A 16,984-nucleotide genomic window follows, 5' to 3' on the forward strand; every position below is an offset into this window, starting at 1 on the left:
AAGGGACTGCGTGACTCACCCGCAGAGATCACAAAGCCAGGAGCCCTTGGTAAACAGCCAGTAAACAGCCATTTCAGCACGCCAGAGGTTGGAACCAGGGCTGCAAATTGGATGGAGGTGCAAGGGATGGGAAAAGCAGCTGGGGCGAGGGCACGCCATCCCGGGGGGGGTGTGTGTGGTGGTGGTGCTGAGGTCCTCTGAGGTGAGCGTGGGAGGCTAAAGGAGGCAAAGGTCAGAGGAAGGCTGGGCATAAAGGAATGCTTGAAGGAGGAGAGACAAACAGGTGATGACAGCATAAGGGAAGAGAAATTTTCAGCCTTTTAGAGGTTTGTGTTTTGTTTTGAATCCAGGCTACATCTCATTATCCATAGCTCTGTGTTTGCCAATACATGTTACTTCAGCACAGACAAGTTACTGCATTTCATCGAAATCTGAATTAATTAGGGGCAGCTCATACTGCCTCTGAAGCATTGTATCTTTTTTTTTAGATTAGTATCCTTGTTGTAATGGAACAGGTTTACAGAGTATTTGCATTATTTAAATCCTCCATAAAGCAAATAATTTTTTTAGTCTTTATCTCAAAGATAAGCAGTTTCAACAAATTGCCTTGCGCTATTTATAGTAGTCACACCCTGTGTTGCCTGTATACAGTCAAGGACTGACAAAGCCATGCAGCTACCCATGAATTATCTGTGAATATCGGTGTAAAGCACTTAGCTTGCCTTTTCACAACAAAATCTGAATCTCTTTCGGTTCTTTGATGTTTTTAAATCACAGCATCCCATCCTATAGTAACAAGAAATACTACTACACCTGTTGAAATTAATTGGATGCAGACGCTGACCTGGATCCTCTAAACACCGTGAGTGTTCAGCAGAAAGCACAACCCTGGGGGTTAGGTACTTTGGCACACACCAGAAAAGCTGATCCCAATGCACAACAGGCTCTGAAACAGTCACTCCCAAAGGATTCTCCCAACCTAAATATTGCTCATGTAACAAAACCTGTAAATTCAGAAGTATTGAAAATTTGTATTTTCCATGTGAAATCTCAGATTTTCAGTATCTTTTATGTTTAATTTTGCATGTTATTTCTAACAAAATTTCTTGCTGACACTGTATGAAAATAGTTTTCTCTTTTTCTCTTGAATTGTCCACATTTATTATGTCTTTTTCTATTGCACTAGATGTGGAATAAATTAAATATCCGTAGCTCATTTGTCTTCACATGTAACTTCTAGAGTGGTAAATTTTGAAATAATTTGTATTGCTGTCCCACATTCATGCATTTAAAAAACTTGTCTGTAAGCTCCATACTTTGTAACCTTTGATTTACTGCACATACATGTATGGACATGAAAAAGATGTTCACCAGCAGTGAAAACCCACATAAATAAAGCATGAGACTAATAATGATTTTATTTGAACAGTTTATCTAGGATCACCACATGGTGGAGTGGAACCACAGGCCAAAACAAGCCTTTGTACTTTCCCAAGTCCATCATGCGCATTCACAAACAGGTCTTGATTCTTCTGCAGGGAAAAAGAAAAACAATACTGGTATCTTTCTGAAACTCAGGTCAGCGTTTATTTTCTGTGCTGTCGTTTCTGCTCTATGGCTGAATTCAAAGCCTGAAGGATCAGATGTTTGTTGTTCTGTATGTTGTAGCTAGTCAGTTCTATCAGCTTGTCAAACTCTTCCTCTGTGTAGGTAAAGCTGTTTAAGCAGTACGGGGAAAAGATGCTGGAAACGTCCACGTTGCCCTGCACCATCTCAGCAGGGCTGCGCTCCACACCTGATAAATAAAGAAAGGTGACAATGGGGTGTAGCTGTGACCCTGCATCCTGCTCTCCAGGCACAGCATAGCATTGCTCCTCGCTACCCGGACACTCGCATTTCTCTCCCGTGGGAGCCACAGCAGGGAAGGAGGGGACCATGCTAGACCACGTCTCCCATTCTGACACAGCCAAAGGGTGACCAGGTGGTGGGACGACCGTCTCCGCCCCATGGCTTACCAGGCTCTTTGTATTTTCTGAAGGTGTCATTCACCAGTGGGAAAAACACCACTGTCGGTGCCTCTGGGGTCTCCGTGTCTTCGAAGATGTAGCACTCCTTTAGATTTTTCTTTTCTTCTTCACTCAGGTGGATTTTGGGAAATGGGATTCCCTGCTTTAGGAAGTACTTGGAGGCTTCTTCCAAAGGCTGCATTCAGGCAGAAAAAAAGAAAAGATCAGAGATTCTGCCACCTCCCAGCTTTTCCCAACACACAACACATCTACCAAAAGGTCTTCACAAAGATCCAGGAGCAGCGTTCCCTGTCAGTGTTTCTTCTGGCCTGTCTTTTGCACAAGGTATTAAGTACTAGTTATTAACAGAACAACAGTTCAGGACCCAGCCTCCAATTTGCACTCCTGACTGTTGTCCTACCTCCTCCTCCTCCTCCTCCACCTTTATCTGAAACACAAATAAGATGTTCATGGCTGTGGGTGAGGGCAGCCTAGCCTCCTAGGACACAGAAACAAGCCCCTTACTGGAGAAAAACCCTGAAATGAGCAGAACAGACAGGAAACTGAAATGGTACCATTTTAAAACATGGATTCACAAAGGTACAAACATTTGGTTGACTTGGCATGAAATATTTTAAAGCCTCTGTCTCAGATGCCTTAAGAGGGTTGTGAAAAGTGATGTAGGCATCTGGGAGCAAACACTGTCCTGACTGAAATGTTAATTTAAGCTCACGGGTGTGTAAGTCATTCTGAAAATAGGATTTTTGTTCCTGAATCTGTGGCAAATACAAAAATTCTAGTCTTCAGGAACTTCTGTCTTATCCATATCTAGTAACAGGAATTATAGACCAGGTTATTAGCTGGTATTTGAAACAGCAGACAAGGCATCAAAGGACAATTCTGCTCCACAATTTAGAAAAAAAAAAATCCAGTTACTGTTCTAAAGACAAATGGACAAATTACTTCTAATTCAACTGTATGTGGATATCTTTAGATGGCTACCACAAGACAAACAAAACAAGTTCACCAGTGGTGGTACTGTTTCCAGAGAAACACTCCATATGGAGAACAGTGTTGACAGCAGTACTGAGATCCCAGGAGCACACAGGTCTAAGAGATAGTATTTACCTATCAGAGGGTTAATTACAATAAAGGATTTAGAAATTACAATAAAGGATATAGAAAACTGGTACTACTACTTCTGTTCTCCTTAGGGGATCTGCCATGGTATACCAGCACCAGTGACAGACCTAGGCATCTACAGAATGGGAGCTGTACACCAAGAATCCTTTTCTCCCAGAACCAGTTTCTTCTACATAAAATTATTCTGACTCCTTAGGCGTTAAAGAAGGCTAAAAGGGCTAAAAGACAGCAGTTATTATCAAAGAAGATAGAGTGGTCATTGCACCAATGTCTGCGATCCAGAAGAGTAGTTTAAGTGTAGGACAACATCCACTTTCCTCTCTGGCCTCATAAGCGGTGGGTAGCTGATATCGATGTATCCCGCCGTGTCTGCCAGGCACATGAACTCTGCAGTTTCTGTCAGCTGGTTGGGGAAATTCTCTAGTACAGTATCTAAAAGAAAATACTTGTTATGATGAGTCGTTTGCTGAAGTAGTAATATATCTGTTGTTTGGCTAATATGGGAGTGAAAAATGCCTTGTCTCCCCATCACTCTTCCTTTACAAGACTCTGCCACACTACAGGAGCCCAGCCTTGACACAGAAAAGACAACCTGTCCAAGATAAGAAGACAAGAAGAGCTCCTTCACTTCTCATGCTGTTCTTATTCCATCCCTGATGAGCAATACTTGCCCTTCCCTGGAATCAAGGGACTTTTTGGAGCTGATTTGAATAGATGAAATTTAACTAGTTATCTTGAAATTTTTTTCCAAAGAAAATAATAAAGCCTGCTCATCCTCTGCCTTCACTGATGAAAACACCAACCACCTGAGTGGACAAAAATTAATATTCAGGTATGTTTACCTTTCCATATACAGAAGCTTTTGCTCTGAAGGTATTCATTGTGCATCTGAAATCCCTTCAGGAAGTTGTAGAACTTTGAAACCATCACCCGCTCAGTCAGGACCTGCCGAATGATGCCCATGATGCCACATTCAGGGGTGACTAAGTAAGTCTCCAACTCATGGCTCCTGGCTGGTGAGGAAGGCTCATCTCCTTCTGGACAGAGGAGATGAACAAGTTGTTCTGATACAGTTCTTTGCAGTACTTAAAACACCAAAAAGCACCTGCTATTAGCTACAGGAAAGAAGAACTTAATAAGGCATGGCAAAATTCAATCAAATCAATGTCAAAGTAGGAACAAGAACAAAAATCCATCTACAGCAAAACATATTCCATGAAAAACAGAGTGTCAACAAACTTCCTAGGACAGGAAAAAGTGATCTACTGCTTGACAGAAGTCATAGGTGGATTCCCTGTCTGAAGGTCGGGTTAGGCTGAGAATCTGGACCAGCTTATTTCAAAATCAGTCCAAATTGGCTTTAAAAAAAAAAAAAATGCCATCAGGAGACTTAGATACTCTGCTCAGAAAAGAGCAGAGAAAGAGTTGTGCTAAATGGCACCTCGCGTGATTGGAAAACAGGGACAATGACTTTCTATCACGGGCATTTACTGAGCTCAGGGTTCTGCAACACTTACATGGAGAAAGTGATGAGAAAGCCCATAAATCAAACTCGCTAACCACATCTGAACACAGGAAGGACAGCCAGCATCTCTAAGCAGAACACAGGTTTGCAACAAGATCTAAGGAAGTTGAAATGGAGTTCCCCATAATTGATATATCCAACTCTTCAACAACAATGTAAGAAAAGTACCATCTGCCAAGGCAGACAGAAAACACAGCACCGAGACATTTGTTACAACATGTAGGTTCACTGAAAGGCTCCTGGCAAAGATGATCTGTTAAAAAACCTCAGTAGTTTTATAGTTGGTGGCAAATCATCACTTGCATAAATTCAGTCCAAGAGAGGCTAACGGAAATAACACTGCTGTGAATTAATTCAGAGGAAACCTAATTAGATATAGCTGACAACATGAGACCTCGGGGTGTGGGGAGGGGAGCAGTGCAGCACTGGCCTCGGTTTTAAGATTTAAAAAGCCTTCACACTATATGCCCCTGAATGTTAACATTCACTTAAACATTCACAAGACAGTGGGTAAAGTAGAAACAGAAACGTAACCAACCAACATCAACCGTCCTGTGCTGGGTACACCTCGGTAAGCACCTTTCCGTAGGATCCGATGAATGCCAGGCATCCAGCAGGTTGTAGGAGAAGACATTGCTCCACAGGCCTGTGCAACGGTAGAGAACACGGAAACTGCTTTGGAGACATTTTAATGGAAAGTATCCTTTTTAAAAAATAACCTTTCAGCTTTCTGAAAGCCTCAACACTTCCAAACTCTCACCAAAAACTGTATGAAGTTCTTTGGCAGCAACTCACATTCTGTCCTCAAAGAGGGACCTGAGCGGTGTTCAGCGCCGCGCCAGGCCCCAGGCACTGCAACTCGCTGTCACGGACAGCTGCTGCCGGTGCACTGCAAACCCACATCTTCTGTCCTACGAGCAACTGTCATCAGAGAGCAAAACCACACCGTTTCCCATAAAATAAGGCTTTGGTCTGCAATCTGTGTCGTATACAAACTTATCGTCAGCTAAAGGTTTGAAGGCTGCTCCTGAACCACCAAGACTCAAGTGGTTAAAGCATTTGGGACAGTCTGCAGAGCAGTAAGCTAGAGCAAGTTCTTCCACTTTTGCCCTCCCACTTCAAAGAACATCTAAAAACGTCTCCCCAGTGCAGAAATCTCCAAAAGCCTCTTGGATTTTGAAAAGCATTTCTTCCTCCACAGCTCTGCCGCAGGCCCTGAGGGGGACTGTGCCAGAGAAGGAATCACGGAGCTCTGCCTTGAAAACCTCTCCCAGTGACAGCTTTGCAAAAGCCGTATGTCGCTGAGGATGCAATAATTCGAAGTGCACAATGCAACAATTATGTATTCCATAAATCAGTAGCAGAAATATAATTCTCTTTTAAATTTGGCTCATTTGTGAAGTGGGACAGGAAGCCAAGGGTCTTCTACTTCACAGGAATTCCCCATAAGAATGGGACATGCTTGAGAGACCTTAGAAATACATAATTAAGGAATCGGATAGGGGCTCTCTGGCTCTACACTTAGCTGGCAGCCAGGGTTCATCTGCAGGTGGTTACTGGCCGGTTTCTGTGAACCCAGCCTCATCTCCCTGCAGCTCGAGGAGCTTCTGTCTAGGCCGGCTGTGAGAAGGCAACTCCTCTCGCTTCTCCTGTCTTTCACTTGGTGCCTTCTTGCTCCATAACCCTTCCAGCTCCCTGAGCTCCAGGAGCTACACACTGCTCGTGCATTTGACGCTGCTGTCCCCCAGAGCTTGGTCCCAATTACATAGAAATGTTTCCCTCACCTCTTGCACTGAATTTTCACGGTGCCTGTATTCGCCGAAGTAAGAACTACGAGGACAGACGGGATCTTTTACTAGGCTGACAGAGCTGAAAATAGCAGACGAGCTCTTACACACCCCAGCCTTTCTCCTGGAAACCTGAGGGCCTCGTACCTCCACAAGCTCATCCAGTCTTTCCCTCTAGCCACTGCTCTTTCCAAAGGCCTTACCTCCCCCTGCAAACTACACCTTGTTTTTATCCTTAACTACTCACGCAGTAACTACTAGCAGGCGTTAATCGCCACCCAGGAGGGCATTACACGCTGTGTCAGTAGGTGGCAACCCTGCTTTAACCCTCGACTCCACACGGTCTGAAGACAGGCCAGGCTGCGGGGTCGCCAGCCCAACTGGGGTGCTGAGGCCGAGACGGCGGAGCTTAGCCCAGACTGGACATGCTGGGTGTGCTCGCTGCCCAGCCACCTCGGTGCAAACACACCACACCACTGTCCTTGCAAAACTGGAAAGGAGGCACGACGTTCAAGAAGGCGGCTCTGCAGTCCCACCTAGCTCTGCAGCCTACCTCCTACCTCGGGCAGTCAGCGCAGAGTGCTTAATGGGAAAACACAAGAAAACGGAAAGCATGAAGGGATCTCTTCTTCAGTGTGCTCTCCAGCATCTCAAGGTTCTGGATTTGCAGGGCGCTGGCTGCAATATGCAGGATCTGTGTTGTATGAAAAATAAAGTCCATTTTTATGCAATTCAGACTTTTGCAGGGGAGCATATCACCTTTCATAAAACAGATGCGAGATTCAGGGAGCTTCTTCATCAGGCGACCCATGAAGAACTTGCTGCCAAAATCCTCTGCACGAATGAAGGCGCCGTATTTTAAGAACCCGACCTCATAAGGGGTGAACTCTACCCACTCTGCAGAGGCACAAAATGAACTTTTAAATCTCAATCCTATCCCTGCCTCCCTGCAGAAAGGACTCTGAACTGATAAGGAAGCAGGTGCAGGAGAAGCCCCGTCAGCAGTGTGACCACAGGCTGGCGTTCCTCGGGGTAAGGCATTATCATTCAGCCAGTTTCAGCCACCCACTCAGTAATGTTTCCCAAACTCGTTCCCTTCAGAACTTCCAACAAGTCTCTCCAGACAGGACATAAGCAAAGTTTGTACCAAAAAGGGTCAGCCTAAGTTACCCCACATGTGGAGCTAAGGCTTTGACTTATCAGTACCTTGGCTGTCCTTAAGCACCTCCCCCAGATTTCTCCTGCCCCACAGAAGATGGGTTCCTCCCGGAGCCTAGGCACAAAGTCTAGAAATGGAAGAGGAAGTTAAGGAGGAAAAGGAACGGTTTATGAATGCCATGGTTCAGCAGCGCAAGGGGTTGCAGGGCATGCAGTAACTGAGAATGCAGACCGTTTGAACACCAACCGAGTTGAGATACAGCTCAGTTTTGCCATCACCTTTGAACTCTGAAAGGCTGTAGTCTTCCTTGATGTTGAGGATCATGTAGATAGGTAAGGGATTCTGACCCTGACTCAATGCCTGTCGCTCATCTGAGAGTCTGTGGTTGTTTTTCTGTGAAGTGACCAGAAACAAAGAGCAAAACCAAGGGACCTTCTTGGCATAGTGTATGGGCTTGCCAGATTACAGCAAAGTACACAACTGTTTCCATCTCCATTTTCTTATTCTCTCCACTCATTTTGTACCCAGACATTTTTTTTTAGCTAAGGAGTGATCTAAACATTTGCACATCCACATAAGCTTGTTTAACTACAGGTGAGCTGCAGGACACTGGTACAACGGTCTCTCATTCTTCCCAGTAAAATGCATCCACTTTACATGAATTATTTAAGTTCTCAAAGGGAGGAAAAGAGCAAAAGAAACCAAGAGCAGGACTCTACTGTTAGGTGCTCAGATGCTCGTACTGGTAGGAAGGAGACATAGGTTTTCTGCTCTACAGAATATCCCTTGGGCCACTAACATGTTGAGAGATATGTGGGGACAAACCCCCTTTGTCAGTCAGCAGAAATCATCTGCTGGATAATGTTGGAATGCTCTCAAGCTAGCATCTGTCACTGGAGCTTCATTTTCCACACAACAGTATTCAGTTGCTGTTAGGGAAAGCATAGACACGCTACCCCATCACTTAATGCTTTTTCCAGCAGAAGCCCCCAAAAATCAACACTAGAAATCTGGTATCCCTCTTGCTTCCGCAGTTTTAGCTCCTTGTGATAGTACTTCAGACTCTCCAGGGAGAAGCAGCTTAGCTTGCACTTGGTCATATGTCTGCGGACTTCACCAATTGGTCTGGAGAGATCCTTGTGTGACCAGTCAGCATTCTGATACAAATGTGACAAGGTCCTGGGAAAAAAGAAAGGAAGTACATTGTCATATGCTTGAGATGCTTTCACTTTTTAGACTTGGATTTAAGGATCACATCAAATGAACTAGGTGAAGTTCATTAAAAACACCGTTTGGACTCAGTTTATTATTGAAGGGAAAAGATTTTTCGATTCAGAAGACCCCTCAAATCACTACTGAAACCTGAGGACTTGCAAAACACCCCTCTGTGTCCTGTAGGTGTATGCACAAGGCTGTGATTCACATGGGGGTCACTCACTAGGAAAGATCCTAGAGATGAAGCTAGGGGTCAAGGAAAATGTCGGTCCCCGCAAGCAGTGCCTAGAGCACATGCTGGCTCAGGCCATGTTTTCCTAATACAGCAACAAAAAAGCTCAAGACTGCAGTAGTACACCTTTACCAAAACAAAGAGACTAAGTTTCTCTTACAGCAGTCTCACACAGCAGATGATAACGGTGGCAAATTATGTCTTCGCCCAGGATCTCCTTACCATGTGGAACCAGATGACCCAGTGATGTATGAAATAGCATCTAAGAGATCCAGCTTCTGAAGACCCAGCAGGTTGCCTAACAGAGATGTCAGTGCCCGGGTGCCGCCACCTGTTGTCATGACTGCTACAACTGGCACCTGTTTGAGCACCAACACAGCACTGGTAAGCAACAACCTAGTTTACCAGCACATGTGATCAGACCTGAGTAAACTGCAGCACAGTCCCACAGGAAATTCCAACATTTCACCAGTTCCCCAAGAAGGGGAGAAAAAGATGAAAACCTGGTATTTTGCACAGCAAAATAATAATAAAACTAAAAGTTTCTGTCATTACCTAATTTTGACGACTTTTATCAAAATCAATCAATTTGATTCTGAATTGTTATATGCTGGCTTACCAAAACAGCTAAAAACTTGCTGTTTTAAGGCATTTCAATATTAGACTGCATTTTCTTTAGTGGAACATCATCTCAGGAGAGCTCTACTCTGAGAACAAGCAGAACTCATCCCCTCTTGTAAGTCAAGTATAACGACTAGATTACATTTCCTATAACGTACCTAGAGTATATAATTGCAGTGAAGAACCACAAAGCCTAATTGCACGGAAATCTAAACTGTTACAGGAAGACAAATCCCTCCAAGGAACCCACTGAGAGAAGAGGAGCCTAATGACACTTCCAATACACATTCCCAGACAACTGCGTCAAGGAAAATACTCAGCAGCAACCTGAATCAAATCAAGCATTTCAGGTCAAAGCAAAGTATTCTGATTTGGGTTTACCTGCCTATGAGAAAAATTATCTTGTTCAAAAGTCTGAGATTAGTAGTTAGAAGTACTTCCCCTAAACAATACACTGATGTGATCAGTTTGTAAGCGGGGACATAATTTATAGGATCCAAAGCCATTCTGTTGTGTAACATTTAGTATGCCTTTGGTCCAGCTGTCCTGGACAAAGGGAAAAGCACAGGTAAAAAAACCCTCTCAAAACAGAAACTTCTCCGTTTCTGAAGTGCTTGATCACAGACCATGTTCCCTCCCTAAAGTACCCACTATCCCCATGCCAGCATGGACACATACAAATACAAACCCTAACTCGGTCAGACAGCTAAGAGACAAATGCTGAATGTCTGTGTGCTGTTTGAGTGACAATGCAGCTGAGACGATAAGCACCAGAGGATAGAGTCTGTGATAAGAAACATTCCCACCAGTCAGTGTTATGTATCACTAACTGTTAGGTTTTCCCCCCTCCAAAACCTGGTAATATAAAACACCATATGGGGCCTTGGGTTGAATGCTCAGCTAAGACAGCAGAACTATCCGGGTCTGTAATTCACAGATGAAAAAGAAAGAAGGCAGGGAAGAAATGCTGATTTATGGCATTCTGTTTTCTGAGCAAACGTAGCAAGTGGCTTTAGTACCACCCATGCTCTCACACTGTTTCATCTAAAGACACTCTACATTCGGCACTGAATACAGTAGGGCCGGTTAAGGAACAATAATGCAAACGGCTACAAGCATAACACATTCCTGTTACACAGCATGGTCCAGTCCCTGTGGTGCTCCCCATACCTCATGGTCTTGTAGGTCTTGCTCTAAATGAAGTGCTTTTTTCAGAGCAGAAGCCACAAACTTCCTTCGTTTCTGTAGGAAAATTTTCTCCTGCATACACAGATCAAACTCCAAGCGAACATCTAAGTTTCTTGACCTCAAACAAAGTCCAGGGTTAAACAGGATGTGCATGATCATTTATAATTAATGTCTAGACCCGTACTTACAAGTTGCAAAGTCTAATACTAGGCTTAGAAAAGCTGCTATTGCGGCCCCACAAAAGCACACCACAGATGGTACAGACAAGGTAGAGAAAAAGCTGAGAAAGTTAAAAAGTTGTAAAGTCTTACAGAAAAAAAAAGAAGTATTTGTTGCTATGCTGATATTTCAAGAAGTGTCTAACATAAATACTGCAATCCATATACAGATACTATAAGGGGAATACTTAGAATTTGTTGCCTGAAGACCTCCAGGGTTTATAAATACAGATAAATAATATATAGATAGTCTGGATTCTTTACAGGTAAGGAAAGTGAGTTGTAAACATGTATTTTTCTAAACTCATAGCTCCATGAATTTTTCAGCCAGAAGAGATTATTCTCCCCATCCAAACTTGCATAACTCTTGCATAGTAGCATAACAGGAAATTTTGCCCAGCAGAGTTAACAACGTTCACCTTCTGGACATGGGTAACTAACATGGGGTAAATAGGGGTAAACATTGTCACCAACTAAATACTGTCTTCCTTAGTTGCAGAAAAAGGTAAGAAGGCAAAAAAACTGGGGAGCATCTTTTTTTCACAACCACAAAACCCGAAAGACAGAATTTCTTACCAGTCATTTGACTTCACATGTAAATTGACTGTTTCATCCTAGAAAAAAAAATACAATATAAGCACTGGAGGTGGTTTCATGTCCTTACCGTTCAGTCAGCATCTAAGCCCCTCACTTTTTCTAAGAGCCATGTTGGAGCCACAAAGCCATTACAATCAGAAAATCCATACAATTTTTAAACTTCTCCAACTCCACTTTATTTTCTTTAAATCGCTTTATACCAAAGATACAAAGAGTAGGATACAGCAAAAACCAGCATCAGCTCTGCCAGTGTGCCCCATCTTGCCTTGTCATTTGCATTTGCTTTGACCTGCATTAGTCCCCCAGCTAAAAGTCATCAGTCACAGAAACCCCTCTGTCAAATATTTGGCTGTCATTTTTGATTCTACTTGGTTCATATGAAAATGTACAGATCCATAACCATCTCTGTTAGGAATGTAAAGGCACTAGCAATTATGTATCTAACCCCCCACTTCACTGATCTAATTAACACCTGCCCATTGATCACTGGACCACTGATCTTTGGTCCATAGCTTCACATTTATTCTAAAAAGTTGGTATCAATCACCTCTGCTACTGTTACTTTCTCCTTGAAGGGAAGTGAATCCAGAGGAATAGTGAGGGATGCAGGGCAGTCTTTCTTCTCTTCACCTGAGGTACACTGAAATATAATTATAATGTAGAACAATAATTAATGTATACATCACAAAAAAAAAAAATCACCGTCTCCAACTTATTTTTTCAAGTGGGGTCACCATTCAGCAGTTTCCAAACTGGCATCTAATATTTAGGTGTCTTACGGCACACAGTGCTCTTCCCGAGCAGAAGATCACAAAATATGACTTTTAATTAAAAATACAAATTCTCTTCATTTGCCTCAGTCAGGTATCGGAAACCATGAGTTTATTGTGCTTACGCAAGCTGACAATCACATACCGAGCAGAAAAGAGGTTTCGTATCCACTAGAGCCACGCGTAGCTCTGACAGGCTGTACTTGATGTAATGGAAGTCCAGGGGCCCCACAGGCTGCCGGGAAGAGCCCAAGAACAGGGTCTGGCTCTCTTCGTAGGATCCCTTCACTGAAAACAGTAAGTCTTTTTCTAAAAAAAATGTGAAAAGCACACAGAGAAGTTAATGACTATGATCTCAGAAACAGAACATTAAATGGTCATTCAGAAGTCATTTTTATATATAAAACATTCAACAACGCTTAAAAGCTCCCAGACTCTATTTATCCAGGAAGAAGGAAAAGACAAAAAAGAAAACAAACAAAAAAAAAAAAAAAGAAAGAAAAAGAAAGCAAAGAGCTTATAAAACACCAGAAGCTGTTTTAAGAACTCAGACATACAGCCAAATCGGGCAAAAATTATATTACTGAGATAGAAATATGTATTTACTTCTACTTTACAGCACTAATATGATTCGTTATTACTCTAATCATTTACTTTAACTTCAAAGTCCGTTTTTTATAGTTAGTTAGCACAGACACACTATAGTTGTTGGGTCTATGATCCCATATATACTCCTAACCATCTAGTTCCTGTGCTCTAATTATAAGAACAAGATTGCCGGATAAGAAAATGACCAAAAAAAAAAAAAAAAGAGAGAGAGAGAGAAATTTTCAGTTTACTGTAAAATAAGTTTTTTTATTTCTGGTTTAAGGTCTAACCTGAAGGTTCTTTCTTCATCCGCTTCTTGCCCACCAGGACTTCCAAGCAGGAAATTTCACGAGACTGTAGCAGGGATGAACGAGAAGCGAATTAAGCATATATAACATGCCACATCTGAGTCACTTCGCTGCTGCCTGTCTCTGGCTACGTGGGTCCCTGGGGTCTGGAAGACTGTCTGCCCTGTGTTTGATAGGCTGGCAAGAGAAAGACCTTGGCACTCTGAAAATATGCCAAGATTCTTTCAGCTGAAAGAAAAATAGCTGTGCGCTGTGGTCTGTCCGTGGGGACGGGGCTGCTGAGGGAGGGGAAGTAAGGGGGGCAGGAATGGGAGGGTGCTGGAGCCAGCCAAGGGCAGGCTGATTGGGTTGGCCAAATCCAGGGCTGCCCTTGCTGTGGTGCAGCTGAACAGCCAGGTGCTAACCCCTCCAAACAGTGAGCTAGGGACAGTCAAGAAAGCAACTTCTGCATCATCCTATGGAGGTGGGAGAGCCAGGATGGTCGTGAGGGGGTCCCAAGGGAAGTCCCCTGAGGGCACAACACAGAGGCAGTAAGTCAATGAAAGCACCTCCGACTTCACCAAAAGGCTTGCTGCAAGCTGCTGGTGGTGGACAGGTCTCTGGGTACCCCCAGGGACTATGTTCACCCTTTCCTAACACACCCTCCTGCAGGGAGCAGTGTAACAGGGCGGCTGTCAGCGTCCAACCCCCCTCTCTACCCTCCAGTTCTGCCTGCAGTGAGGTACTGGGGCATCTGCTCCCATCACTAGTGTGAAAATGAACATAGAAGAGAAACAGTTTAAAATTACCACTAATACACCATTAGTGACCAGCTTTTCAGGAGGGACTGGACTGAAAGAGAGAGAAAAAAAATGCTATCAGAACTAATACGACCTAAGTACATCCTTAAATACTTTCCTTAATGCCCAGCATAGTCTCAAACATGTCACTGATTTTTAATTTTGGGAGACATCTGAAATGTGTCTTCCTTATTTTTTTAATGATAATGGTAAACAATAGCAGTCATAGGCACAGTGGGTGCAGTTCCTGTTATCCTTCTCCCTCGACCAGCAAATAATGGGACAAATTAGTATCCAAGGTGATTCTTGGTAGATAAGAAACACAGAGTTTTAGGTAATATGCAACTAACTTGATAAACACCAGCTGTTGCTGTGATGCTCTGCATTTTAAACTATACTATGCTAAATGCTAGTGTGTGTTTGACTGCTTGCTTTTGCTAAGGACAGTTCCTTGGTCCCATGTCAGTTTTACTCACATGCTCTCTGATGCAAACTCCACCTCCAGTGTCTCTTGTGTCTGTAAAAGATTTATTTATTATAAGCATTTGAATTAATTTTTGTTTCCCACTAGCTATGGTTGTCAATGATTATTCTGGCTCCTGAAACAGGTCTTCAAATCGAATTTCCCTCCTGCTCTAGGGTTTGCTCAGAGGAGTGAAAGCAATTGACTTAAGAGTGATTTTGGAAAGTGTTCCCCCTGCCTCTTTAACCACCAATCCCCAGGTTGACTGCGCTTTGTTCGGTGGTGAAGCCGAGTAAGGCAGTCACACAGGCGATCTGCAGTGCTAAGCCTGCAATAACTGTTGGCTTAAAACTGTTTAAAGCCTTGTTTTTTTCTAGGTAACATTATCAGAAGACTGATACTGTTGTAGAGCAGAGGGCATTCTCAATTCTTCTGATCATGACTCCTATAACACAGACAATGCACTGACCAGTCACCAGGCAAGTTACTATAGACTACCTGTCGATATCACCGTGGAGCTGAATGCAGATACATATCCTGTAAGAAAAGTCAGTGAAACAGCAAATCTATAAACTGATCTAAATCGGACATCCAGATCCCATGTTGAAGTCATCATGTTCAGGCAAACTGAAGGAACGAGATAATTACAGTAATTGGCCATCAATGGGCTTTAGCACCTCAGCATGGACCTTTTTTTTATATTCAAGTATACAGAAAAGAACTACAGGGCAGGGTATCAGTTTTTAAGTGAAAACTCCAACATGTATGTCCAAACTCACAAATGCTGGACCCAGGAAAAGAAATCGTAACAGAGAAACATTGTGCAACAGTGATGAAGCCTTTAATCTCCAATAAAATCTATTTGAGCAATGGAGTCAAGAAAGAGGGGCGGGAGAAAGGGAACTCTGGTGTCAGAAAAACCCTGCTAAGAGAGTTGAGAAGCTAGTAAAAGCCTGCAGGATTATGTCCAAGGTAGGGAGGTAAACCTTATCCACTTTGCTGAACAAGGTTTGGAAGGTATTTTACAGGATACATGAAGTGCAAACCAACAGGAAAAAACCCACACACACCTACAACTGCTTTACAAGAAGTTGTTTAGGAGGTAATATCAAAAATGTATTTCCTTCCTGTGAACAAGGTAGTTTTATTCCTCACCTTTGGATCTAGCTGAAAAGTCAAGCAAACAGTTTCTCCAAGCTGGATTTTAGCAACGTCAAAGACTACAGTGAAGAGGAGGTCATCTTTAGTGACTGCATTTTCATCATAGACTTTCAGCTCAAGAATATTCTGTGAACAGAGGTGCAGGATTAACAACATCTCTATTTTGAGACCTTAGGAGGTACAAGATGACATACTCAGCACGTTACAGGAGTCAGAGAACAGATGGGGAGAAGTGAGAGAGCATGCACAACCTTTTCATCCACACAGAACTAAAAAAGATATTCTGAACCTAACGTCATTAGTGTTTGTTGCTGATTTTCCCCTGCAGAGTAAGATAAATGACAAAGGCTAGAAGAATCATTGCATAGGTACCTCCCATATTGAAAAACACATTTGACCTCTGATTTGTTTTGAGATCATCGCTTTTCCCTGAATTGTGTAGGAAGCCATCTACTGGTCAGGACTTCAATGCTGTTGGTGAAAAAAAACCAAACCTTGGATATAAGCAGTGATTAAAACATGTTAAGGAAGCACCATGTAACTGCTGCATGGCTGCACAGTTACATCCCATAAATTATTAAACAGATCACATGGAGATAATGACCATGGAATCTACAGAAACTGGTACGTTTTTGTTAAGCCAGTGACAAAATAGACAGAAAGAAACCACATAAAACCCTCCTATCCTTTCCTTCCTAACACTGCACCAGTCTCCTCCTCTGCCTCCTGCCTGTTTGGATGGACAGGAGGAGTAACAGCCTCTGCTGCGCCTGGTTGGCAGCTGCAGGTGGGCTGGCTCAGAGGTACCTCCCAGAGCGCTGAATCCAACCATTCAGTTTTGACATTTACCATTTCTGTAAGAAACCAGCAAGTGAGAGATGGCAAGCTGTAGTGAACCTGCGTTTGCAGTCTGCAGTCAGAAGAGAGGAAGACTGCTGCCCTTTAAGGCCATACACGTAAATGCATCACGCTGTGCTTCAGACAGAAAAACAATTCTGTTAGGGGCTGACGGGGTCAATGGTGGGTTCCTGCCCACCATGCTTGCTCAGACAAGCACACTGACAAGAGGCAGAAGCAGCCACAACAGCTTGGTGTACAGGCCAGCCACAAATAGTCTGCAAAGGACTATGGAAGGTGACGGAGGTGATAAGCTTAAAAGCAATGGTCTGCGGTTTGCAGAAGGCAGGCTTACACCGAAGAGCAGATCAGTTTTCCTAGCTGTGA

At 43.2% G+C, this 16,984-nt stretch overlaps 1 protein-coding gene across 1 annotated transcript in view; it reads right to left on the reverse strand.

Moving 5' to 3' along the window:
• Window positions 1–1,411: 1,411 nt before the first annotated feature.
• The window catches only part of LOC121091551 (cytosolic phospholipase A2 epsilon-like), a 37,078-nt gene continuing 21,505 nt past the window's right edge, over window positions 1,412–16,984 (reverse strand). The window contains exons 5-21 of the mRNA XM_040601503.1: window positions 15,755–15,886; window positions 14,613–14,653; window positions 14,146–14,188; window positions 13,340–13,403; window positions 12,607–12,770; window positions 12,239–12,331; window positions 11,671–11,708; window positions 10,859–10,994; window positions 9,290–9,426; window positions 8,577–8,799; window positions 7,899–8,013; window positions 7,221–7,358; window positions 5,213–5,320; window positions 3,992–4,186; window positions 3,415–3,581; window positions 2,016–2,202; window positions 1,412–1,795 (exon numbers count right to left, since the gene is read on the reverse strand). Coding sequence (XP_040457437.1) covers window positions 1,587–1,795; window positions 2,016–2,202; window positions 3,415–3,581; window positions 3,992–4,186; window positions 5,213–5,320; window positions 7,221–7,358; window positions 7,899–8,013; window positions 8,577–8,799; window positions 9,290–9,426; window positions 10,859–10,994; window positions 11,671–11,708; window positions 12,239–12,331; window positions 12,607–12,770; window positions 13,340–13,403; window positions 14,146–14,188; window positions 14,613–14,653; window positions 15,755–15,886 — 2,190 coding nt within the window. The 3' untranslated portion in view covers window positions 1,412–1,586. The remainder of the gene's footprint in view (window positions 1,796–2,015; window positions 2,203–3,414; window positions 3,582–3,991; window positions 4,187–5,212; window positions 5,321–7,220; window positions 7,359–7,898; window positions 8,014–8,576; window positions 8,800–9,289; window positions 9,427–10,858; window positions 10,995–11,670; window positions 11,709–12,238; window positions 12,332–12,606; window positions 12,771–13,339; window positions 13,404–14,145; window positions 14,189–14,612; window positions 14,654–15,754; window positions 15,887–16,984) is intronic.

Source organism: Falco naumanni, chromosome 7 (assembly GCF_017639655.2).
Source record: "Falco naumanni isolate bFalNau1 chromosome 7, bFalNau1.pat, whole genome shotgun sequence".
NCBI classification, from domain to species: domain Eukaryota; kingdom Metazoa; phylum Chordata; class Aves; order Falconiformes; family Falconidae; genus Falco; species Falco naumanni.